Genomic DNA, 27,596 nt, shown 5'->3' on the forward strand with positions numbered 1-27,596 from the left:
CTAAGTGTAACCCCTTGTGGTAAACCAATAAAGTGTCATTTTCACTCAAATATATTGTTAGCCATAACGTACCTTCCTAAAGGCAGCGGTTGCCGGTTGGTTTAACTATTGGTTCATCACAGAGCCACCTGTCACTGACAGCGAGAACGCGCGCGTCAACGTCCGTGTAGTGCCCGCGCGTGTCACCGGCGACAACAATATCATGAATAATTAATGTCCGCTGCTCTCACCGCTGTGCTGAAGCCGCTTACGGGATATTCTCAAAGTGGCCGTGGACGTGACCAGCAGCGCCCAGCTGGAGCGCCGTTAACGTGTAGAAGTAACGATGTTATTCTAGGTTTACTTCGTTTAAGATTTGTATTCGAATAGAAAGATATTTTCACTAGAAAAGTAGCTTTTTTTCCCGCTTACTTTTTAAACTCTTTTTAACCCAAAAGAAGTAGCCTACCTGTTTTCAATTTTTGAAAGGATTTACACAGAAAAATGAAGCCACGGATTTTACTGACCTTCCTGACGTTTATTGGTTCATGTGAGTATAAACTTGTTTACATCGTCAAGGTTTAGGTTTTTAGGTTTTAAGTCATTTTATTTTGTCATTTTATTTACTATTCACCCATTTGTGTGCACTTGTGTGCTTTCCATACGTTTTTATAGAAGCATAATTTTACTAGAAAGATTTAAAGACCATATTTTTAAATGTTATGTATCAAAAGAATAACTGTTTGTAATGGAACTATAGGACTATACATACTTCTATACAAACTGTCTGACTGTTGTTATTTTGACTTATTTTGTTCTCAGTAGTTCGTTAAACTGTGAAATTATGAGTTCAAAGCGAATTCAAATATTACAAGAAGGAAATAATGCATTAAGAGCTGGGGGTGAAAACTTTTGGAATTTGAAGACCAGGGTAAATTTGACTAATTTTGTCTTCTGGGAAACAAGTACCTTCAAAAATGCAGTACTAAATGAAAAAAAAAATGATATTAAGGCAAAATGCCATTCTGCTCAAAAGTTTACACCCCCGGTTCTTAATCGATCATTTTTTCCTTCTGGAGCGTTTAAACCTTCTGTAATAGTTGCATATGAGTCCCTCAGTTGTCCTCAGCGATGGATCTCAAAATCATACACTCATTGTTGGAAAGGGTACAAATACACAAAAATGCTGAAAAACGAAAGCATTTGTAAGACCTGAAGAACAGTAGGCAGTTTAACTGTTAAGGACAAACATAGGACTCATGAACAACTACAACTAAAACACACACACACACACACACACACACACACACACACACACACACACACACACACAGCTGTGGATCATTCATGTAACAACACAGTATTAAGAATCAAGCGTATGTAAACTTTTGAAAGGGGTCATTTTTATAAATTCAACTATTATTTTCTTTTGTGGACTATATGTAAACATTTTTTTTTATCTGAAATATCTTATTCAGATCAGTACTAAATAAAATATAACACATTTTGTATGATCCCTCTTTGCTAAAACAATTAACATTTGCAGATTCTGCAAGGTGTGTGTAAACATTTGATTTCAACTAGTATTTGAGTTTTAAGTAAAAGTCGAGAAGAAGTGGGAAAAATTATGACGTAAAAGGTAAAATGATGGTGACAAAGATGTTGCTATAATGTTAAAATCTTTTTTATATAGTGTTGATATAAAATTTTGAAAGAAAAAAACAGAAATGTAGAATCGATTGCTTTTTTTGACAGTTGATTTGTCTGAAGTTAAGGAGAACATTTAAAAAAACAAAATCAATCTAAGTTATCAGGTTAGAGCAATATACATCATAGAATCAAACTTCCTTGCATCAAATTCATTTTTCTTCTCAATAATTTTTACTTTCCTTCTCAATAATTCTCATAAGACTCAAACATTTCTGTTCTGTTTGTATATTTTATAAAGAGATTAGACTAGAACTGACTAGACTAGGATCAAAACAGTTTGTTTTCAAACCAGATGTTATGACCATGAGTTTGGGTCATGTGTGTTCTTTATAATAAATCTCCCATGGAATAATAAATAAACATAGTCGGAAAGTTGAACAGAAGGAGATGGTGAGTCTCAGGGAGGAGGGGGGTTAGAAACAGATGACCTTATAGACAGAGGGGCTGCGTTGACCTTGGGCGGTATTAACCTTTGGGGTCCCCCTCCTGGACAGCGGAGCAGTCCAAATCGGGTGGAGCAAAAAGAGAAGCAGAGAGACAAAAGTGGCCACCTCTCCCCACCCCCTTTGACCTGACCCCAACACCCTGATCTCCATAACACTGCTCCAGCCTTATTGGGAAGCAGGGGTAAATCTGAAATCGTCTTAAAGCTGTCTGAGGTTTATGAGTGTGCATGCCTGAATATGTTTATGCTGGAGTAATCCCTGCACAGACTCCTCATCTGTGGAAAGTTCTTGCTCTAGAAGGCAGATACAGCTGATTCTGACAAGACTCCTGTCTAGCTAATCCACGTACAGGGCTCAGACTGCAGTGGGTGGCCTGCATGAATCTCCTTGTTGAGAAACTTGAATATATATCTATTGCCCAGTTCTGTAGAGAGAGAGAGTTTTATATTTAAAGCTGAATTTTCAGCAGCCATTACTCCAGTGTTCAGTGTCACATTATCCTTCAGAAATCGTACTAATATGCTGATTTGATGCTCATTTCTTATTATTATCAATGTTGAAAACATTTGGGCTTTTTATTTTCGTGGAAACCCTTCCAGTAGATGTTATACAGTATATCACCACAAAAAGTTGTGAGTGATCATGTTTACTTGATGCTAGCCACTTCCATCTGAACATTCATTGCTCTAATTGAAGCAATACCCATTTTGCTCACTGTAATGAAGCTGCTGTGATAACCTGTAATACATTGTACTGGCTAATTGGCCTCAAAATGACTTTGTTTATAGAGGCTTTAAAATGCATAGTTAAAGAAAGTCATCAGGGTTCACAAAGCAACTAACAGTGGCATTAAAACTTACATGTTGCAGCAGAGGGACATTTTAACCCTTGGTTGCTCCATTAATGAGATTGGCTTAATGGAAGCCCTGGACCCCCTTCTGGTCCTTATCCCAATAATTAAAGACCTGAGGCCATAGTGATGGGGTGTCCTCCCCCTGCAATTGGAGCATATTGCTTATTGATTTTACCCAAAGGTTTTATGTCTGGCAAAGACTTTTTCATAAAAAGCTGTTGACCTACAGACATGATAGTTAATAGAAACACATATATTCCGCTAAGCACCATTGTATGACTAGAAATATCTTAAAACAAGATATTTCAGCTGAGTCAGATGCAGGATAGATCAAAAGCAGAGCTCAAAAGGGCTAATTGGTGAGTGCTAATTGGTTAATGAGAAGGGTGAAGTGAAACTGCAGGGGATATGCAAGTGTGTTTGCATGACTTTGAACTTGGCATATGCCAGCTAATAACAATCAGTGTTTAAACAAAAGACAACTCGGCCTCAAATGACCTACACAAAGGAGTGTTTGTGCAGGCGGCTTGTGGCTGTTGAAGTCAGGAAGAATTTAACTCCCATTATGGAGTCAAAAGAAGCCCACCCGGAGCAGCGTGATCCCCCCCTATCCAGCCAGCTTCTTTACAATTCCTCCCCCAAGTTTGCATTCAGCTATTGTTTATGTTAGATCTCCTGCTGCTGCCATGGATATAATGGGAGAAAAAGAGAGCAAGAGGAATTTGCGAATGTTCATATGCATTTAGAATTTCTTTCAGAGGCTTATATCACTTTTTCAAAGTGGCAGGCCAGTTTTAGTAATGCTAAAATCTTTTCTGGACAATGGAGAAATGCATAGAAATTATAATGAGCATTAAAATTAATATATGTGGCCTGGGTCTTATAGCCCTGAAGTTTCAAGATTTTTTTTTTCCTCAAAGCTCTTTTTCTTCTCCTCAGTTTAGCCAGAAAACATTGCAGATATGTGACCCTGGACCACAAAACCAGTCATAAGGAACAATTTTTTGAAATTGAGATTTATGCATCATCTGAAAGCTGAATTAATAAGCTTTTCATTGATGTGTTTAACAATCTGTAATCTGAGGGTGCCACAAATCAAAATATTGAGAAAATTGCCTTCAAAGTTGTCCAAATGAAGTTCTTAGCAATGCATATTACTAAGCAAAAATTAAGTCTTGATATATTTATAGTAGGAATTTTACAAAATATCCTCATGGAACATGATCTTTACTTAATATCCTAATGATTTTTGGCATAAAAGAAAAATTGATAATTTTGACCCATACAATATATTTTTGGCTATTGCTACAAATATACCCATGCTACCCATGACTGGTTTTGTGGTCCAGGGTCACATATATATGTACACTACTGATCAAAACAGTTTTCAAAAGTTCAAAAGGATGCATTTATTTGATCAACAGTGACAATAAATATACTTATAGTTTACATAAGAATAAATTCAACTATTTAGAATTTTCTATTCATCAAAGAATATAGAATATAGAAAAAATGTGTCATGGTTTGGTTGCAGCTTCAGCTTTGTCATCACAGGAATGATTACATTTTAAAATATGGCAAAATAGAAGACAGTTATAAATTGTAATAATATTTCACAATGTTGCTGTTTTTCCTGTTTATGATCAAATGCAGTTTTGCAAGCTATATATTTAAGTGAGGTAAAGTGATGGTGGGGGTTGTTGCAAATCATAGCCACATTGACCCTGAGACTCTGCCTGGAGATGAAGGCCATTAGAATAATGTCTGGCTTCCAACAATAGTTTGTGAAGTTCAGGTCCAACCTTAGGTTTGGGACAATGGGCCAAACTGGGGGCTGGGACTGTGTGTGTGACTGGACACAGGCTGTCTGCCTTAAGCCCCACGTTGTTCATCCACCCTTCACCAACTCTCTCATGACCCTTTAGGGACCCAGGTCACAGCTGAAGGGGTGGTGATGGGTGGGGGTCTCCTGCTGCTCAGAACACCATCTACAATCCCCCAAAACCCCATTTCAATCCACCTCTCATCTGAATTATCAGAATTATCCCCAGACTTGAGCTCTTAATCACACTTGTGTTGGGTCTCATGCAGATTGAAATGGGTTATTAGCATAGACTTACTCTAAGCAACATCATCACATTTAAAGCAACCATTGAGATCTGAGATCCTAGAGTGAAGTGGGCAGAAATAGAAAACCCCTGTGACAAACCTTAGGCAACATATATTTCACATATATTTTTCATATATTTAATTGTTCTCTAAGATGGTTAGTGTTAACTATCCAGTTCATTTATATCCCTGCTACCACATTTCATTATTTAATTGGATGTGTCAGGCAAAAAGTAACTTTATATTTGTACATCCATACCTTTATTGTTCAGGCCCATGTGTTATTCTCTGTATTTCTGAATCCAGCTTGTGTGACATAACCCCCCTTTCCCCTGGGACCTCTGAATTTCATTAACACTTCGGGTGGAGTAAGCCAGGGAAGGGTCAGATGTAAGCTAGCCCTCATAAAAATGAAAAAGGAAGAGACTCGTCCCATCTACATCTGCTCAGTGTGTGATCTAACTGGGAGCAAAAGGTGCATCCCAGATATTCCCTTTAGTGGAAGTCTAGTTTATAGCGCTATATTTATGGACTCTGGTATTGATACTGTTCAAGGTATATGAGTCCGAGAGTGAGACGATTGAGCTTCTCTGGCCATATTTTCATGGGTAATGTCAGATTTTGCAGCAGCGGTTTCCTATGTGAAACAGAGCCCAGTATTTAGTCTAAATCAATAAAAAAATAACAGTCTTAAGTAGTATGGGTATATTTGTAGCAATAGCCAAAAATACATTGTATGGGTCAAAATGATCAATTTTTCTTTTATGCCAAAAATCATTAGGATAGTAAAGATCATGTTCCATGAAGATATTTTGTATATTACCTACTCTAAATATATCAAAACTTAATTTTTGATTAGTAATATGCATTGCTAAGTGCTTCATTTGGACAACTTTAAAGGTGATTTTCTCAATATTAAGATTTTTTTGCACCCTCAGATTTTCAAATAGTTGTATCTTGGCCAAATATTGTCTTAATAAACCATACATCAATGGACAGAGTATTTATTTAGCTTTCAGATGATGTATAAATCTTAATTTAAAAAAAATTACCCTTATGAGTGCTTTTGTGGTCTAGGGTCACACATGTAAAAGTACTGCTAATTTCTTAAATATTGCAGATAACCATTATAATACAGATATATTTTGCATCCCTACAAGTGCAACATCATCCACTGTTACAGCTTTAAATAGCTTGAAACTCAAGATGTCAAATAATAAGCAGCTGGATGCAAAGACCAAAATTCTCTTTAAATGTTCAAAATGAAAAAAATTAAAATTGAAAATTCTGACATCATTTACTCACACTTAAGTCCAAACCTGAAAGAGGTTCTTACTTCTGTTGAACACAAAAGAAGATATTTTGAAGAATGCTGGCAACCAAACAGCTGCTGGTAGCCATTGACTTCCACAGCGTTTTTTTTTTCATATTATGGAAGTCAGTGGCTACCAGCAACTGTCTGGTTACCAGCATGCTTCAAAATATCTTCTATATGACTTCCTCCCTCATTTTTGTATACACAGTCAATGGCAGTATGTTCCAAAACAACACTGAACCTTTTGACTTTCATTCTATGGATAAAAACGCACTGAAACACTGCTCATTTTTTGTTGAAATATCCCTTGAAGACTCTTATTCATTTATGACTTTCATGCTACAGCTGTCATGATCAAGTGCAGGTGGCATTTGAGGACCCCAGTAGTCAGAAATGAGTATATTTTAGCAAGAACAGAAGTGCATATTGAAAGTGGGGTAGGTTATATCTGTATCTAACAGATGCTAAAGGTACTTCACATCTCATCTAGTGCAAGTTCAAGAGCAGACTGAACATAACAGCTGCCGGAGACACCGGCCATCTCCAGAGGTCACATTAAAGGTTGGCTTTAGGTCTGGAGTTCTCCATATGAAAAGCACAGAAGATGTATGGAATGGCCATGTAGCAAGTTGACAATGAGAGAGGACCGGGGTGAACCAGTGGCATGGGAAAGTCACCCCGGAATCAGACTGAAAGGAAAATGTGACTGCTGGGGGGTTGGAATGGTGGGGGTTTGTATAAGTGGGGGGCAGATGGTCCAGACCAAGAGGGGTGCAGAAGGCTCCTGGTGGTTGCTGGGAGTTGTTTTTGGGAAAAGAGTGTCGTCACAGAGCTATTGTCATCAGGGTGCGTTTACTCAAAAGAGATTCCTCTAACTTGACCCCATAACTCACCCTAATTCTCCATCCCTTCTTCTCTGGCTTTGTCATAGCCCTCTATGGTTCACTGGCTGCACTGCGTTTGTCTCTATTGTGACGACCAGGTTCGGTTTGGTGATATTGAGCAAACAGGCAGATATGCTTAGATGGTAAAGCTCACAATGACATCAGTAATGAGACACAAATGCAGTTTTGTGGATATGGAAAGTATGACCTCAAAGCACTCATTATCAAAGCTGTCTTGCTTTTGTTTGAGTCTTAGATTAAAAGAAAACAAAGTCATATGCACCAAACACAAAAATGTATATGTATATCATAAACTCAAAATCAATGAAAGTTGCGGATGAGACCATAAGGGCTTTTAGCATTTTTAAAATGAAAAATATTTCAAAGAAAGTAGCTATGTCTAATGTCTTTAGAAGTCAAGTATATAAATGTGTTATGTATATAGCGCTTTATACCAAAAAGATTGTTTCAAATGAACACAGTAATAAGAAAATAACAGTATTTTGCAAAGGACTTCAGTTATAAAATGAATCTAAAAAGTCAATAGTCTCATTATTCAACTCAATTTAGTTGAATAATTAATGTTGAATACATTTAGGTCAATAACAGTGTGACTGTTGCAAAGTTCATCAATTATGAGACTAATTTATTTCAGCTATAAAGCAGCTCCACAGAAGACAATTGTCATTATCCAACTTTTTCCAAAGTTTGTTCTCCTTCAGTAGCATTAGTGCAGTCAAATTAATAATATTATGAAATATTAAATATCTGTTAAACCCAATAGAATTTCTTCATTTTTCTTTTTACATATCATGAATGTTTCTTATGCATAACCTTGTTTTTTTTTTGCATTGTAGACCATTCATTTTACTGTCTATACCTGTAGGGTTTGTTTCATTTGTGTTTTGACTGATCTTCCATTTCTTTCTCCATATCAGGTTTATGTAATGGATCTGAACTGGCTTTCCTTACGGAGCCCAGTGATGTTATCGCGGTACGGGACAGACCGTTGATGCTGGACTGCAGGGTAGAAGGCGAGGGTCCCATTACGGTGACGTGGCATAAGAACGGCGCTCCTCTGCTTCTGGGAGTAGGCAGTCGGGCAAAGATCCTATCCAACGGCACGCTCCTAATCCGTAGCTTCCAGAAGAGACGGGACGGAGATACTACGGATGCTGGAGAGTATTACTGTGCTGCACAGAACCACTACGGCATGCTGGTCAGCCGCAAGGCCCGTGTGCAACTTGCATGTGAGTGACTGAAGAGAAAGCATTTCAAACATGGGTGACAGGGGGTAGTTTTTCACTAGGATATAAAATTGTATGCTATTCTAATCACCCAATTTGTTTATGTGGGAAATACAGTGATATTGTGGAGGTATCAGTGTCTGTTTACTATCTGTTACTCTATCCTTTCCCATCTTGCTCTGGTTCTCCCTTTGGTCCAGTAAAAGCAGTAGGGTGGGTGATAATCCTGTAGAATTATAGTTGTCACTACATGCTTCCCCAGAAGGTACTGTTACCATGGCAATGAACTCTCATTGGGAGCCCTCTTTTACACCCCTACCTATTGATTATATGAATGACCAGGCTATTTAGACCACAATACTCTTGGCACCTCATCCTACATCACCAATGAAAATCACCATTTTAGATGCCAATATCAATATATCACAGTAAATTTACATATGTGACCCTGGACCACAAAACCAGTCGCTGGGGTATATTTGTAGCAATAGCCAAAAATACATTGCATGGGTCAAAATTTTTGATTTTTCTTTAATGCCAAAAATCATTAAGAAATTAAGTCAAGATCATGTTCCATGAAGATTTTTTGCAAAATTCCTTCTGTAAACATATCAAAATGTAATTTTTGATTTGTAATATGCATTGTTAATTTGGACAACTTTAAAGGTGATTTTCTCAGTCTTTTTCATTTTTTTGCATCCTCAGATTTCTGATTTCAAATAGATGTATCTCAGCCAAATATTGTCCTATCCTAACAAACCATACATCAATAGAAAGCAGATTTAAAATTGATGGCAAAGCTGAATTACAGCAGATTCAACTTTGACATTACTTCAATCTTTAGTGTCACATGATCCTTTAGAAATCCTTATTATTATATTTAGTGTATAGATATTAATTATATTTATCTCAATACATTTTGTTCCACAGCTCTTCCTAAATTCCACACTCACCCAGAGTCCATGTCAGTAGATGAGGGAGGTGTTGCACGTTTCCAGTGTCAGGTCAGCGGTATTCCCGAGGCCAACATTACTTGGGAGAAGGACCGTGTTGTGCTTGGAACATCTGATGACAGGTAACACAAATCTTACAGTCTTTCTTTATATTCTTTCTCACAATCTCCTCCAGAACACGGTCCATTGTGTTACTTTTTCTCCGCAGGTACACACTTCTCCCAATGGGTATTCTGCAGATTACAGGAGTTAAGAAATCAGACGCTGGCATCTACCGCTGTGTTGCCACCAATATCGCCAACACTCGCTACAGCCATGAAGCCTATCTGAATGTAACCGGTCAGTAGCCACCCTTGATCTTAAAAACACCCAGGACTGCATGTACATAACCTTACCCTTAAACTCTGTGCATCCTGTAAATAAGCAATGTGCTATATTATGTTTTGTATTGAACAACCAGCATATTGATTACCTCAAATGTCATGATGTCATATGTCTTATATTAGTAATTTAGCTCCAGTTTCATCATTTCTTTATTTGCCCTTCTACTCTCAGGAGGTGTTCCTCGCATCTATAAGGAGCCAGTCATCCTCTCCGGTCCACAGAACCTCACCATTACGGTCCATCAGACTGCCATCCTGGAGTGTATCGCCACTGGAAACCCTCGCCCAATTGTGTCTTGGAGTAGACTTGGTATGAATCCTTATACTTAAACTGTTCAAGGATAACTAAATGCGACCTATATGAACCACAAAACCATTCTTAAGTAGGACAGGTCTCTTTGTAGCAATAACCAAAAATACATTGTATAGGTCAAAATTATCAATTTTTTCTTATATTTACAGTTACATTTAGTCATTTTGCAGACACTTTTTTCCAAAGCAACTTACAGTTGGGGAATACATAAAGCGATTCATCTTAAAGAGGCAAACATACACAGAAAGTGCTTGTGATACCAAGTTTCAGACATTGTTCAAACAGGTACCAGCTAGAGAGAGAAGGAATAAATAAAGAGAAAGACAATATAGAGACAAATAAAGTTCTTTGTTTTAATTAAAATGAAATCAAATAGTGTTGAAAGAGATGCGTTTTCAGCTGTCGCTTGAAGACTGTCAGGAAGTCAACCCTAAATCATTACGATATTAAGTAAAGATCATGTTCCATGAAGATATTTTGTACATTTCTAACCCTAAATATATCAAAACTTAATTTTTGATTAGTAATACGCATTGCTAAGAACTTAATTTGGACAACTTTAAAGGCAATTTTCTTAACATTTAGATTTTCTTTGCACCCTCAGATTCCAGATATTTAAATAGCTGAATATTGGCCAATTATTGTCCTGTACTAACACACCAAACGTCAATGGAAAGCTTATTTATTCAGCTTTCAGAAGATATTTCAAAAAAATTGACCCTTATGACTGGTTCTGTGGTCCATGGTCATAAATGTTCTGGATTTGTTGTCATTTAATTGCTTCTCATAAATTATTTCCTCAGATGGAAGATCTATTGGAGTGGAGGGCATACAAGTCCTTGGGACAGGGAACCTGATGATCTCAGATGTCTCCCTTCAGCACTCTGGGGTATATGTGTGTGCTGCCAACCGGCCTGGTACCAGGATGAGGCGTACCGCATTGGGCAGGCTGGTAGTTCAAGGTAGGCCTAAACTTCCTAAACTGAAAATATATTGTGATATGTTTTTATTGATTTTCCACTCGAGTTTTTAAACAGCTTCTCCACATTTTGGCCTTTTGTCTTAGCTAAAAGATCATTTGCAGTGTTATGTGATAAACAGTACCATTCAAAAGTTTAGGGTTGGTATAATTTTTTTAATGTTTTTGAAAAAATGCTCACCACGGCTGCATTTTTTTAATCAAAATCCAGTCAAAACAGTAGTATTATGAAAATATTATAACAAAGTTATTTTTTTAAATAAATGTGATTTATTCCTGTGGTGGTGAATCATTCTAATATGCTGATTTGCTGGTCAAGAAACATTTATTGGGTGTAGAAAACAGTTTGGCTGCTTAATATTTGTGGAATTGTTGACTTTAGTTTTTACAATTCAGACTTTAACTTGCAATTACAAGTTATAAAGTCAGAATAAACTCCCAATTCTGAGAAAAAAAGTCAAATTTGCGAGTTTGTATTTTACAATTCCGACTTTAACTTGCAATTACAAGTTATAAAGTCAGAATAAACTCACAATTCTGAGAAAAGTCGAATTACGTGTTTATATTTCACAATTCTGATTTTGACTTGCAATTAGAAGTTATAAAGTCAGAATAAACTTGCAATTCTGAGAAAAAATGTAAAAAATGTGAGTTTATATCTCGCAATTCTGACTTAAGGCTGACCAAGGCTGCCTTTTTGATCAAAATACAGTCAAAACAGTAGTATCATGAAAATATTATTACAAATTGTTTAAAAAATAGTTTTCTATTTAATATTTCTTAAAAGGTGATTTATTCCTGTGGTGGTGAAGCTGAATCATTCTAATATGCTGATTTGCAGGTCAAAACATTTCTTTATCAGTGTAGAAAACACTTAATATTTGTGGAAACATTTACTTTTTTAGGATTATTTTATTAGTAAAATGTTGAAAAGAAGTTTATGTAACATTTATGCAACATTATAAATGTCTTTACTGTCACTTTTGATCAATATAATGCATCATTGCTAAATAAAAGTATATATTTTTTTAAATCTTACTAAACCCAAACTGTTGAAAGGTAGTGATTTGAATCAGAAAAGTAGATATTTCAGTATTTCGTAAATGGTACTAACCCATATGGCAAATAATAGCTGACCCCACACAGCTTAATCCTGATTTGTTGTGGCAGAAGTTCACAAAGCTCCACTATTACAGTAATTTTATTATTTGCACACTTCACTGAGCACAACAGAGCAAGCCTATTGTCTTGTAAGTGTGTGTGTTTGTAGCTGTGCATGTATGTATCAGGATATTAAGTATTTTTCCCTGTTATGATGACCAGACATCAGGCAGAACTGGTTTTGAACATGACCCTTGGATGCTGACTGGTCAGCACAGCAGGAGAAGTCAATATTCAGGCCCTCCCTTCTCTCACCTTTGCCCTTTTTGTTTTTTTCCTGGGTCTGATGGTGTGAGACTCTGACTAGCATTATGGTAATTAAGGCCTGCTGGTATTGTCCAGCTGGGCTTGAGAGGAATAGCTTGGGTAATGAAGTCAGCTGTTAGGAGATATCCCCCTTCAACACCCCAATGACACAACTCATCCATCACCCTGCTACTGTCCTTACATTCAACCTGATCATGTATCCCTAAGGTATACATTGGCTTTCTTCAAAGTAGCTGCACACTGGGGGTCTTTAGGAAAGAACAACATGAGAACAAATGGGTAAATCATCCGTGAAAGGTGTAGTACAAAACTCATATTTAATATCACAGTCGGTAGTGGTAACTGAGAACGACTTAGACTTTCATTCATCAGAACATGATGTATTTTAACATCTTTAAATACTAAAAGCGATGACCTGGAGGCAAATATTTGGTCAGCATTTGTTTAATATCTGATGTGGTAATGAAGATTATCATTTTCCCCCCTTAGCTTTATGCATGCATTCATTTGTTAAATTGTTGTTGAAATTGCACCCAGGTGTGCTTTCTCTATCTGTGTCCCAAATGCCCAGCTTAAGTCTGATCAATCAATAGTCACCACTATCAGTCTTTTTACAACAGAATTGGCAGTGAAGCCATTTGGGGGAGGTAATCTTGAATGTATTGATTCATTTATTGATCCACTTTTTGTGTAAAATGGGAACAAAGAGATTAGGTTAGGTTATTTCTCCAAAAAAGAAAGCAAAAACCTTCTGAGCAAATCCTGAGAAAAGCCTTATTGAGTAATTCAGAGCAGTGAAGCTAAATGAAATTTAGAATAACACAGAGTGACAGACATTAAACTCATTATCAAGAGAATTGCAAAGGGATATGTTTGAGTAGTACTAATTTACAATAAGGTTTCATTTGTTAACTGCATTAGTTAACATGAACTAAGAATGAACAATACTTCTCCAGCATTTTAATCTTAGTGTTAATTTCAGCATTTACTAATGCATTATTAAAATCACAAGTTGTGTTTGTTAACATTGGTTAATGCGTTATGAAATAACATGAACAAGTTAGTTAATTAACTAATGTCGTTTTGAAATCCATTCAGCCGTTCTCCTGTTCTGGCGATATCACTTTTAGCATAGCTTAGCATAGATAATTGAATCCTATTAGACCAATAGCATTGCGTTCAAAAATAACCAATGAGTTTTGATATTTGTCCTATTTAAATTTTGACTCTTCTGCAGTTATATTGTGTACTAAGACCGGCGGAAAATGTAAAGATGCGATTTTCTAGGCCGATGAGATTAGGAACTACACTTCCATTCCGGCGTAATAGTCAAGGAAGTTTGCTGCTGTAACATGACCGAAGCAGGCGCAGTGAGCTTTCATTAATCTTGTTAATCTTAATTTATTGTGTAAACATTTTGTTCTTTATGTAGTTCATGTATTATGAATTATGTTCATTTTTATAACTTAAAATGGTAACATGTATTATAGGGTATGGTCCTAAGGTTTGGCGTCAGTGAGATTTTATGTTTTTTTTTAAGAGATATTAAAACGTTTTTTGCATTTATAGTGTTATAAAATATTTCTGTTTTCAACATTGATAATAGTACAAAATGAGTACAAAATAGTACAAAATGAATGCATATTTAGCACCAAATATTAGGATATTATTTCTAAACGATCATGTGACACTGACTGAAGACTAAGTAATGAATGCTGAAAAATCAGCTTTGACATCACAGTAATAAATTCCATTTTAAAATGCTCCAGAAGGAAAAACCATGAATTAAGAGCCAGGGGTGTCAACTTTTGAACAAAATGCCTAAATATCATATTTTTTTCAATTAGTACTGACCTTCAGAAGCTACAGAAGATACTTACATTTTTCCCAGAAGACAAAATAAGTACAATTTACCCTGATCTTCAAATTTCAAAAGTTTTCACCCCCTGGCTCTTAATGCATTGTTTTTCTTTCTGAAGCATCAGTGAGTGTTTGAACTTTCTGTAATTGTTGAATATGAGTCCCTCAGTGAGAAAAGATTAAGCTCAAAATCATACAGTCTTTGTTGGAAAAGGTTAAAATACACAAAAATGCTGAAAAAACAAATAATTTGTGGGTCATGTAGGATTTTTCTAAAGAACAGCAGGCAGTTTAAATGTTAAGGGACTCTTAAACAGCTGATGATCATTCAGATAACAGCACAGTATTAAGAATCAAGCATATGTAAACTTTTGAACAGGGTTGTTTTTATAAATTCAACTATTATTTTCTCTTGTGGACTATATGTAAACATCGTTTAAGTGAAATATCTTATTCAGGTCAGTACTAAATAAAAAACAACAACATGCATTTTGTATGATCCCTCCTATTTTGGTAAAATAACAAACATTTTGCAGACCTCAACTGTAAATGATAGCAGAAAGGGAAATTCTGATATTTTAGTCCTGTTGTGGAAACACATTTAATGACTTAACTGTCTGCCAGTCACAAAAGTAAAATCAGCATATCCTAGTCAAGTTCAAAGCTGAGGGGTTTGTTTAGGTCAGTTTATGTTCCTCCAGACTGCTCATTGTGGACGTGAGGTCTGCACTTTCACACAGTCATGAAGGTTCAGACAGATGCTGAGCCAGGATGTGGACAATAGAGAACAAAAAGGCAAGACAGACAGCAAAAGAGCAGTTTTCCTAGTGTGCATGTGTATGTTTTGGGAGGGGCGAGGTATCCCCTCTCACCTCTGCCCTCTCATTTCTCACCTTTGACATTGGCCTAGGAAGCTGTTTTACGAGAGTAGGCAGCAGAGGTGGAGGGGCCTATTTTGACAGACAGGTGATGAAGCAGGGAGGGAGGGGCCTGCAGAATGGATAGTCCTCAAATGAGGAAGGGTGACGGGCCTTCATGACACCTCCCCCATAGTTTCCATAGCATTAGAAGGGCAGTTGTTCTCGTCCCAGCTGGTGGTCAGGCAATGGGTGACGAAGTTCAAGGGGGGAGTCTGTGACGACATAACAGCTTTGTGTTGAGGGAACCCCTCCCTTTATTTTCACCCTGGGCTATTTTTAATAAGAAAAATGAAAGGATATTGACATCTGCTTTAGCTGAGGGAAGTTAAATCTTCTCAGTCTGAAAATATATGCCTACACATCATAGCAGGTGCAGAAATAGCAATTCATATTAAACATGAGGCTCATTGATATGAGTCACTAGTCTTATTCCACATCAGGAGGCAGCCATGTTTTCCAATAATATTAATTGATTGCATAAGTCACATAACAGAATTAATTGAATGAGGAATAGCCACCTGATCAGATTCAAGGTCAGGATCTGAGACCTTGCTAAAAGAATAACTGATCAATACATGAGATGGATTGGACACTGATGCTGTCAGTTGATCCTGGTTGTAAAGGCACAGCTGGTTACTTGCTAGAGTGGAAAACAGACCCCCAAAAGCTGATGCTGTTATTTAATTGTACTCTGTTTGCTTCCTGCTTGCAGGCAGGGGAAATGACATGTCATGAAATTATAAATCCATCTGAATCAGTCACAGATCGACATGTGCAAGTGTTTAAAGTGTGCTTGTATTTATAGCTGACTTTCACTGGGCTTTAACACGTACTTGAAGTTCAGTTTAGGTCAGACTAAAACCAGAACCAGTGCAGGTTTGATTAATCTTTTTAAATTGTCTTTATTGATCCACACACATTCTAATGAAAAAACGTTTCACTAATGCTTCTAAAAATGTAAATTGCATGTTTATACCATAGTTAACCATATTTATGACATATTAAATATAAACTGGTAAAAATTGTGGTCCCATATTTAGTATATTTAGTGGCCTTAACTATTATGTCTTTACATTTAAATTAATAATTTGATACAATGCACTTATTGTGTACATATATGTTTTTACAATATAATATGAACACAATATGAACACAATTAATAAAGTGGGAAAAAGTTGCTAAAGTATAGTAATACACAGCCGTTTAGAATAATTACAATTTTTAAAAAAACATTTTAGAAAGAAATCTCTTATGCTCACATTATTTATTTGATAAAAATGCAGTAAAGCAGTAATATTGTGAAATATTATTATGATTCAAAATAACTGTTTTCTGTTTGAATATATTTCCAATTTTAATTAATTCTTGTGGTGGCAAACCTGAATTTTCAGCATCATCACTCCTGTCCTTAGTGTTGAATGTTGAAAACACTGCTGCTTTATATTTTAAAAGTTTATTTTGGGGGTAACACTTTACAATATGGCTCATTAGTTAACATTAATTAACTACATGACTATGAACTAAGAATGAACAATACTTCTACAGCGTTTATTAATCTTACTTAATGTTAATTTCAGCATTTACTAATGCATTATTAAAATCAAAAGTTGCGTTTGTTAACATTAGTTAATAAACTTTGAACTAACATGAACTAACAATGAATGACTATTTTTATTAACTAACATTAATAAATGGTGTAATAAATGTATTGTTCATTGTTCGTTCACATTATCTGATGTTAACAAATAACACCTAATTGTAAAGTTTTTTTTTTTTTTTAGTAAAAGAAAGTTCTTTTTTAAAGAAATTAATATTTTATTCAGCAAGGATGCATTAATGATTGATCAAAAGTATCATGGTTTACACAAAAATGTAAAGCAGAAAAAACTCTTTTCAACATTGCTAATAACAAGATCCATTATTAATATTTGAGCACCAAATCATCTCTGCTTTCAAAAGGAAAAAAAAAAACTTAAACCAGACATGCAGATGCAGAATGTATCATCTATCAGCTCTTTCTCTCAGGGCCTTTATTTAGTCCCTCCTCAGTTTGAAACATTTCTATTCAAGGATGTCTATTTATCAACAGTTCTACTCAGGTTCAAGTGTGAAGTGCTTCTTGGGAGAGAAGAGAACCACAATGACGTGGCTGATGAATGACACCCCTCCTCATCCACGCACACACAAACACACACACACACACACAAACACACACACACACACACACACACACACACACACACACACACACACACACACACACACACTGTGTGACTGCCGTTCATTCAGACTGTGTCTGGAGGTCTGAAGTGACCTCTGTACTATTGTGCCCTGCTATAGTTTCATTATACACACACCCTTCCAGCCCCTCCCACTCTTCACTTTGACCCTAAAGCCCGAGCAGAACCCATTGAAGTGTTTTTAAAAGCTGTATTTTTCATTTCAGGCCTAATTGCACATATATGATCAATTTGGTGTTTTTATAGAGGTACTTGATGTCTTGTCATGGTATTCTAACCTTAGATTAGATTTTTCAAAATTCAAAATATTATGATACCAGTATACCATTTTATCCATATATACAAATGTGACCCTGGACCACAAAACCAGTCATAAATAGCACGGGTGTATTTGTAGAAATAGCCAAAAATACACTGTATGGGTCAACATTTTTCTTTTCTTTTATTTTTTCTTTATTTTAACAACTTTAAAGACGATTTTCTTAATATTTAGATTTTTTTGCACCCTCAGATTCCAGATTTTCAAATAGTTCTATCTCGACCAAATATTGTCCTACATGCATCAATGTAAAGCTTATTTATCCAGCTTATAAATTATGACTTATGACTGGTTTTGTGGTCCAGGGTTAAATATATGTATATACATTTCTCTTTGATTACAAATTGATTCTAAAATAGATTTTTTTTTAAATCTTTTCATGTTTCTTTAGATATATTATTCAGGACACAATGACGAGAAACACAACAATTAGTTGTGAAACCCAATTAAACAGCTTCTGTGCGGCTCATATTGATCTGGCAAATCTATATTTTTGTCCAACGGTTTAAAAATTTTTGACCTCGTTTGAAGAAGAAGCTGCGCTGTTTTAAAGATCTGTGCCTGCATTGATTAATAGCTGTCTATTGAAATAGGGTTCCCTTTGACCTATGACCTCCCACACCTCTGCAGACCACTTCGGACCCTCTTCCCAGGGAGAAGGGGCTCTTTTTTGGGGGGGTGTCTGGTTGTGGTGGGTGTCAGGAGATCAATGAGATGCATAGTCCTGGGGTCTGGAGAGCTCTACATATATGCATGGCCATTGTGTGGACACCGAAGGGGTGTCAAGCGGAACGGTGAACCTGCATCTGCGCTGCTGAGCTAGAGGAGGGGCAGCAGGGGTCATTTAGAAGATACAGAGCAGTTATAAAAAGAGTTTAAGTTCAAGATCTGATGTAAGTGTTAGTGGAAATGAGTGTGTTTTAAAGAGCCATATACTGGCAAAATGTTAAATAATATTATTCAGGTGTCTTGGTGTTAAACAAATGCCTGTCTGGTTCTCATCTGACAAAAAATAGCTTTGCCTCTGTGTCAGATTGTCTGTACTGCATAAAATTTTCACATTTATTACTGAAATGAAAATGTAGTAACAATTTAGATGAGGGAACACGTACAAATCGGTGTCTTTGACCGTCAAACACTACACGATTTTCTGTGAAATCTGCAGTAATTTAGTTGTGTGCTTTTGTCATTTTTATTAGTTTTTTATATGCATAAATTGTTTTTATTCACTTAAATTTTAATTCTAGTTATTTTAGTACATGTATAAAGTTAGAACATAATATATATAGTATATATACAGAGTTTTATTTATTTGTCATAGAAAAGGTAAAATTATGAAATATTATTGCAGTTTAAAATAACAGTTTTCTATTTTAATTTACTTAAAAATATAATTTATTTCTGTGATGCAAAGCTGAATTTTTTATCAGCCATTACTGCAATATTCGGTGTCATATGATCCTTCAGAAGTCATTTCAGTATGCTAATTTATGATCCATGTTGGAAACAGTTGTGCTGCTTAATATTTTTTTGCAACCTGTGGTATTGTTTGAGGATTCTTTGATGAATAAGTTAAAAAGAACCGCATTAATTCAAAAAAGAAATCTTTTCTAACAATATGAGTCTTTACTATCACGTTTTATCAATTTAACACATCTTTGCTGAATAAAAGTATTAATTTCTTTCAAAGAAAGAAAGAAAGAAAAAAATTACTGACCCCAAACCATGAAGTAGTAGTGTATATTGTTACAAAAGTTTTCTGTTTAAAATAAATGCTGTTCTTTTTAATGTTTTATTCATCAAACAATCCTGAAAAAAAGTATCACAGGTTAGCAGCACAACTGTTTTCAACACTGATTATAAATCAGCACATTAAAATGATTTCTGAAGGATCATGTGACATTGAACACTGGAGTAATGATGAAAATTCAGCTTTGCATCACAGAAAAAAAAAACTATTTTAAAGTATATTAAAATAGAAAAACACTATTTTAAATTGCAATAATATTTCACAATATTAATGTTTTTCCTATATTTTTAATCAAATAAATACAGCCTTGATGAGCAGAAAAGACTAATAGTAGAAAACAAAAAAAATTTACTGATCCCAAACTTTTGAACAGCAGTGTATATTAAATGATTAACAAAACTGTTATGCCAGTTAACATGTATTTGATTTTAAGTGAAGAAAAAATAGGTTACATTCATTTATCTAAAATAGCCCTGGTCTCACTCTGTTTCTTCTGTTTCCCCAGCTCCTCCAGAGTTCATCCAGTGGCCACAGTCTGTGTCTAAACCAGCAGGAGGCAGTGCTGTGTTCACATGTGTGGCTCAGGGTGTTCCTGAACCTCATATCATCTGGCTGAAGAATGGAAAGATACTCACACCAGGCGATAATGTGAAACTCACTAACAATAACAGGTACACACTTCTGCTATATGAGACTCACAAATATCAGAAATACACAAAACTAACTGCTAAAATACACAGAGCATAAACCCTTCAGCAATACACAAGCATATACTTTTTATTTTTATTTTTAAAAATGTATATGCGACCCTGTACCACAAAGCCAGTCATAAGCTGCACAAGTATATTTGTAGCAATAGCCAACAAGGCAATTTTCTCAATATTTTGATTTTTTTGCGCCATCAGATTCCAGATTTTAAAATAGTTGTATCTCAGCCAAATATTCTAACAAACCACACATCAATGGAAAGCTTTCAGATGATGCAAATTTCCAAAAATGGACCCTTATGACTTGTTTTGCGGTCCAGGGTCACATATGTGTTCAATGTTTTGGCTACTTTTCCAACTTCCGTCCATCTTGAGGCATTACCAACTTCTGTCCACTAGATGTCAGTGTTCACCTGTTTTATATTCTGTTACCCAACTTGTGAGATGTGCATCTGTGAATGCCAAGAAGATCATAACATCTCGCATTAAATTCAGAGCATAGATTTATAATAATTATAATGAATGTTTTTAGCACCCTGGCCGTGACTCGCATCACATCGGAGGATGAGGCCATATACCAGTGCATCGCTGAAAACTCTGCCGGCACTAACCAGGCCAGTGCTCGTCTGGCTGTGTCCCTGGCCAAAGAGCTGCCCGATTCACCACAGGGCCTGAAAGCCACCGCTCTGTCTAAAACCACCCTGCAGCTCTCCTGGACCCAGCCACCGGCCGAAATCACAGACGGGATTATCGGATATGTGCTGCATATCCGCAAATATGGCGGTGAGTGTCTCTGGAGTTCAGATATTTTTTAGATATATTTTGTGAGTAATACTTAATAATTGGTGCACTTTCATTTTCAGAGCCTGAGAGTAAAGAACTACAGGAGGCTGTGAGTAAAACAACATTTCAGCATGACCTGACAAACCTTGAACCTGCCACCACTTACTCCATCTACCTGAAGGCTTACTCTCCTCTGGGTGCTAGTGAACGGTCCAGTACTGTTGTTTCCACAACACTAGGGGGCGGTATGTATCTGTAAATACATACAGATTACATATCACATGCTGTTTACTTTATGTTTTGCTTAGGTCACTACAATTTTAAACTCTCCCTATCTTTCCCTCTCCCTAACTGTCTCTTCTCTGTCCCACATCAGCATTTTTGGCTCTCCCTTGTCCTTTAATATCGTCCTTTCCTCTGATCGCACCTGCTTTGCCGCAGATGTTTGAGCATCTGTTTTTTTCTTGCTATGGCTGCTCTGTTGCCCATTAACCTTATGTTTTTTGCTTGTACAGAATGAACTCTCACAGTGTTCCTTGTTCCTCTGAACTCATTATAATGTTTTTTTCTCTCTTCCTACCCTATCTAGTGCCTAGTCCACCTACATTTTTCACCAAAGCAATAAACACCACCGCAGTCCAGGTCCTGTGGGAGCTGCCCAATAAGCCTGGAAAAACTGAAGGTTTCCGACTGTCGTACCGCAGGGTCCCCCACGGAGATATCCAGGGGCCGATTCAGTTGCCTTGCCATGTTAACGCTCACACGATTTCTCATCTCGGTGAGTGAAAATGGGTTTTTGATTGCATGAACTGTATGAAACTACTGATGTAACAATGGACTATAGATGCAATACAACACTACCAGTCAAAAGTTTTTGACCAGTCTTTTTCTGCTCACCAAGCCTGCATTTATTTGCCAATACAGCAAATATTCGTACCATTTAAAATAACTGTTTTCTATTTAAATATATTTTAAAATGTGATTTATTCCTGTGATCAAAGCTGAATTTACTCCAGTGTCACATGATCCTTCAAAAAACAGAATTCTAATGTGCTTAAATGTTCAAGAAACATTTATTATAATTATAATTATTATTATTATCATCAATATTTAAAACAGTTGAGTACATTTTTTTCAGGATTCATGATGAATAGAAAGATCGGCAATTATCTAAAATAAAAAGCTTTTTATGATATTATACACTATCATTCAAGTCAATATTTTTGAGGGGAGAGAAATGATAGAAATCAATACTTTTAATTAACAAGGATGCTTTAAATTGAACAAAAGTGATGATAAAGACATTTCTAATGTTAATAAAGATTTATATTTTAGATAAATGCTGTTCTTCTGAACATTCTATTAATCAAAGCAACCTGAAAAAAAAATTCTTCTTGGCTGTTTTCAACATAATAGTAATAAATGTTTTGGAGCCGCAAATCAGAATATTACAATGATTTCTGAAGGATGGTGTGAATGGAATAATGATGCTAAAATTCAGCTTACATTTTAAATATATATTCAAATATAAAATAGTTATTTTAAATAGTAAAAATATTTTACAATTTTGCTTTGTTGAGCAAAACAGGCTTCTTTAAAAACATAAAAAATCGTACTGTTCAAAATTTTGCGTGGTAGTGTATTTGCAGAAGCCAAAAGGTTTGACCATCTAGTGCAATTAAAGATTATTAATAATTAATTATCTTAAGTTTGAGGGTTTTAAAGTGGGTGCAGAGAATTGTATTTATTACAAAATATGTTGTAAATGTGTCAAAGTTAACCTTAAAACTGCTTTGCAATGATATTTAGTGTGAAACATGCAATACAATAGATCTAAAATTACTCTAATAGTAATTAATAAAAATAAATAATTTGTTTTCCTTCACACATTTTTGATTACTCTCAGTGTATTTTTTAGAAGGGGGCTTAAAAAACTTTAAAAAATTTTATTTTTAACATATACTTTCAGGGGTTACTCGATCCTGTAGAAATTCACAGATTTCCCCACAAAATCAGTGCAAAAAGCCATCAGATTCCATCTAGCCCTGCTTATTTTAATGTTTTATGCTGAATTCTCTCTCACTTCCCTATTCTGTCTACATGACCTGTTACAGCAGCTTCGAAAAAGCCATTATGTTTGTACAGTGACATTTGAAATGTTCCCTCATTCGCCCACCTGAAGCGCAGACCTGAAGTATACCATCAGCACTAGAAAACGAATGCTCCTCTAAGTATTTCCTAGTATTGTTACATGACGTGTGAATTCAGAGAACTCCGAAGAGAGTGTGAAAAATGAGATATCGACGAAAAAAGATCCTACATCACATAAAAAGAAAATTGCCCAAGTAACAGAATGACCGTAATATTCAAGAGGTTTTACACCGGATTTCAATCACCATGACTCAGCTGATCAATAGTTCTACTATGACTGCAAAGTCAACAAAACCAGCTCAATGTATACGCATTAGAATGTGTATGTGTGAGGCAAATGCATGAGTAACTTTGATTGATTTGCAGCGTGTGTGATACTGACCGTTTCCATTTTTTCCTCCTTAGACCACGGCGCTGTGTATGAAGTCAAACTGGTGGCCTACAACGGCAATGGAGAGAGCGACTGTTCAAAGAAACTTGTGTCACTGGCTGAGGACGGGACTAGTGCTAAAACTAGAGCAGGTAAATTAGCATCTGTTTTGGTATGCATAATTACATTAATTATTTATTATATAAGTGCAGTGTATAATAATCATGTTTCCTTGCAGGAGAGGAAACTCAATGTAACTGCAGGGGTGTAGAGAGTTCGGTGAGCAGCATTGTGGTTGGCATCCACATTGGCATGGCCTGCATTATTTTCTGTGTGCTCTTCCTCATGTTTGGATATCGGCGTAGGTAATGGACCTTTTGGAGAGATATATCTAAAATATATCTGCAAATTGTACAAATTGTATAATAAATGCGTTTCATTTTTTTCTCAGTTTCCTTTGTCGGAAGGGGACTCAGGACAGCTGGTCTGTACCACAGGGCGAAGATGGAGGGCATCCCAATGGCATCCCAAAAGCGGCAGTAACACAGCCTACTCAAGGCATTGAACTGGTTCCACAGGTAAGACTCACAGTCAAGCTTCTCAGCACTGAGGAAAAGCTAAGGAAAAAGCCATCTTTAGCAAACGTAGCCCCCTTTCCCACCTTAATTATTTCAAATGCCTGAAAAAAACAATAGAGGCCATTACACAATTTGTAATGGTTTCCTGGTTATAATGAAACTTGTATTGATTTTAATGGAAACTGTGGGTTTCTACTGGTAATTGGTCACCTTCTACAGAAGACCACTACAGAAAACCATTTTTTAATGGTTAAAAGTTGATGGTTTGTCGCCTTCTAATAGTGGCTTTCTAAAACCATTTAATGCTAATTGAATGTATGCAAAAACACTACGGAAAACCATATTTAAATGGTTTTAATGGTTAAAAGTTGATGGTTTGTCACCTTCTATTAGTGGCTTTCTAAAACCATTTAATTCTAATTGAATATATGCAAAAACACACTACGGAAAACCATATTTAAATGGTTTTAATGGTTAAAAGGTGATGGTTTGTCACCTTGTATTGGTTGCTTGTTAAAACCACTAAATCCTAATTGAGTATGTCCATTAACACACGACAGAAAACCATATTATAATGGATAAAAGTTGATGGTTTTTCACCATCTATTATTGACTTGTTAAAACCAATAAATCCTAATTGAATATGTCCCAAAACACACTACAGAAAAGTATTTTTGAATGGTTTTATGGTTAAAAGTTGATGGTTTGTCGCCTTCTATTGGTCGCTTCTTAAAACCACTACATTCTAATGAAATGTCCCAAAACACACTTCAGAAAACCATTTTTGAATGGTTTTAATGGTTAAAAGTTGATAGTTTGTAATGTTTGCAATGGTATTTGTAGTGGAAACCATTAGAATTTCTGTGATGGCTCTGGTTTTGGTATTTTTTTCAGCAGTGTTGCTCTGCAGGATTGTTGTTTTACTCATTAAAACAACAAAAGCCAAAGCCTTTTTCTTGTCTGCTAACAGAGTTTATTAACAGTTAGATTTACTGCAAATGAAATTATGCCTTGATTGTCAAGGTTTGCAAAAGGGTAGCTTATCATACTAACGTCTATTTTTTTTCTTCTCTTTTTCAGGGTCATAATATCGATCGCCAGGCCCAATGCCAGGTTCTTATTGAGCAGCACTCATCCAATCTTCCAGGCACAGGTCCAGGCACAGGCACTGGCTAGCATTAGCCTTTAGCTAACACTGCCTCAGTGATCTCCCTCCTTGTGGTTCCTCTGTCTAGCCTGCCCACCAAAGTCCCTTTTAGTCCATCTTTTTCACGGCCTGTCTGTCACCTAAACTGCTGCTACCGTTTAAAGGTGTAAACGGGCCTATTTTAAACTTGAAACGTTTCGCTAATTGTAGCTAACTGAGGTGATTTAAGTTAGCCTTAAGTTAGCTTCGTTTGCTCCCTCCCTTTAGAACCAAAGCTTGAGTCCTTCTATGTCGACATGTCTGCACAAAAACACCAAATGATAGCCTTAGGAGATACTGTAAACAAGTTACAAATAGCTACTGCACTCTTTCTGAGCATGAATACACAATGAAAACAAAACACAACACAACCAAAAACGCTGTTTTATTACCAAAGGGCTTTCTGCTAAAACCAAAACGTCCTTTTGCAACGCGTCCTCTGGTAATAAAATGTAGCCTTATGTTGAACTGATGCCAAATATAAAGACAAACCATTTTAATAACCTCAAAAAGATTTAGTGAACTACATGATTTACAAAACAAGCCATATTCTCAGCTGAAATTATTACAGGGAACAGAGGTCTGTTCCATTTGATAGCCTTAGCCCGGATATACCGAGATGAATAACGTGGCCTTGCTTTTGCCTTCGCTTGTGGTTGTGTGAGTTCAAATAAATTGATTGTTATATGTTTCACCGTACATGCCTCGAGGCAGGCTCTATCCCAGAGGAACCATAAAGGTGATGGATTCTTCCCACCTTCCCCTCTTTCCTATTCTTTATAATACCCACCAAAAGCTGTATACCTCCAAAGATAGCTACCTCAGAATGTTATGTTGGGCTGACATTAGCCCCCTGCTAATGAAGCTTGCTTGCCTCAGCCAAAAAATAGCAGATACCCGCTACTCTTCCCACTGCCAGTGCCTGTGCCAGCTGCCTCCAGAACCTGCATTCAGGTGCCCATCTGGTCGACTGCCATGGAGAGTGTGACCGTGGCTGCCCATCCTCTGGCTCCAAATATTGCCTTAGCAGACAAAAAGCTGCCTGGGAACCCCTCCCTAAACTCATCGTCCAGAGATGAACCATTTAAGCCGTGGAATACTTCAAAAACACCTTTGATACGATTCCTTTCTGATATGATGATTAGGATCCTACCAAGCTGTTTCAAGGATTCCTTTCTGATGCTGCTAAACTCCAAAGAAAAGATGAAAAAGCAGGTACAGAATGGATTCTATTTGTTCGGAGAATGCGATAGGAAAATTCCACATGGAATGTTTGGACCCTTGAGAATTGTACTGGCATATTTTTGGGCCTTTCCATGTGGATACCACAAAAAGCCTGTGAAACCAAAAGCTTGGGATTTTTTGCTTTCCACTAAGGAAAATATGATGGCATCGAGAGGATGTTTATCCAAAGTGATTGTTTCCAGCCAAACCAACTGGTCTTTTCTCCAGATGCCAAATCGGTTGCCATGGGAACTTGAAGGAGCTGCGAGACGATGGTTGATTTTGGGTTTACCGAGAAACCGCTGCGTTCTCTCATTCCCGAACAAACAGGCATGGCAGAAGATTATCCAAAAATGTTTTTGATATGAAAACCAAGCTTTATGATATCCAAAGATGTAAAAATTGTTAAGGTTTTCATTTGTTTTTATATCCATGTCCTCTTCAGCCATTGTGTTGACGTTTTCGCAGTTCGTGTTAAAAGGGGAAGACGCAATAAAACCTATACACACAAATATTTCCAACAACAATAGGCATTAATAGTCAAACATTTACTATCTTCCCTCTTTTAACATTGAACTGCCAGACTTTTCTTTGAAAACCTTTTAACATTTAAATAATAACCAAATGAAAATGGGATATATTTTCAAGGAGATTTTATATGTTGATATAAGAAAAGGAACATTTGTGTCCTCTTTATGCTATTAGAGTTGAACTTGCCAAATAGTAGAATAATAATAGTAATAATACCAAATACCTCTTTCATATTTAACATTCATACCCTTTATCTTTTGTAACACTTCATTACCAAAGCACAGGAACATACGTGAGTGTACGATACATGTATGTATCAGTTCATGCATAAATGTGTTTTTTGTGATTGGCTAAAAGCCTGTTCACACCAAAACAATA

At 36.3% G+C, this 27,596-nt stretch overlaps 1 protein-coding gene across 1 annotated transcript; it reads left to right on the forward strand.

Moving 5' to 3' along the window:
- The first annotated feature begins 483 nt into the window (after positions 1-483).
- LOC141290280 (immunoglobulin superfamily DCC subclass member 3) lies at positions 484-25,513 on the forward strand. The gene is made up of 14 exons (XM_073822464.1): positions 484-529; positions 8,235-8,546; positions 9,474-9,618; positions 9,705-9,835; positions 10,052-10,189; positions 10,996-11,154; positions 20,194-20,359; positions 20,928-21,178; positions 21,259-21,423; positions 21,768-21,956; positions 23,735-23,851; positions 23,938-24,064; positions 24,151-24,277; positions 25,358-25,513. The coding sequence occupies exons 1-14, from the start codon at positions 484-486 to the stop codon at positions 25,451-25,453; spliced, it is 2,169 nt and encodes a 722-aa protein (XP_073678565.1). The 3' UTR covers positions 25,454-25,513.
- The last annotated feature ends 2,083 nt before the right edge of the window (positions 25,514-27,596 follow it).

The sequence above is a fragment of the Garra rufa genome, chromosome 17 (assembly GCF_049309525.1).
Source record: "Garra rufa chromosome 17, GarRuf1.0, whole genome shotgun sequence".
Lineage (NCBI taxonomy): Eukaryota > Metazoa > Chordata > Actinopteri > Cypriniformes > Cyprinidae > Garra > Garra rufa.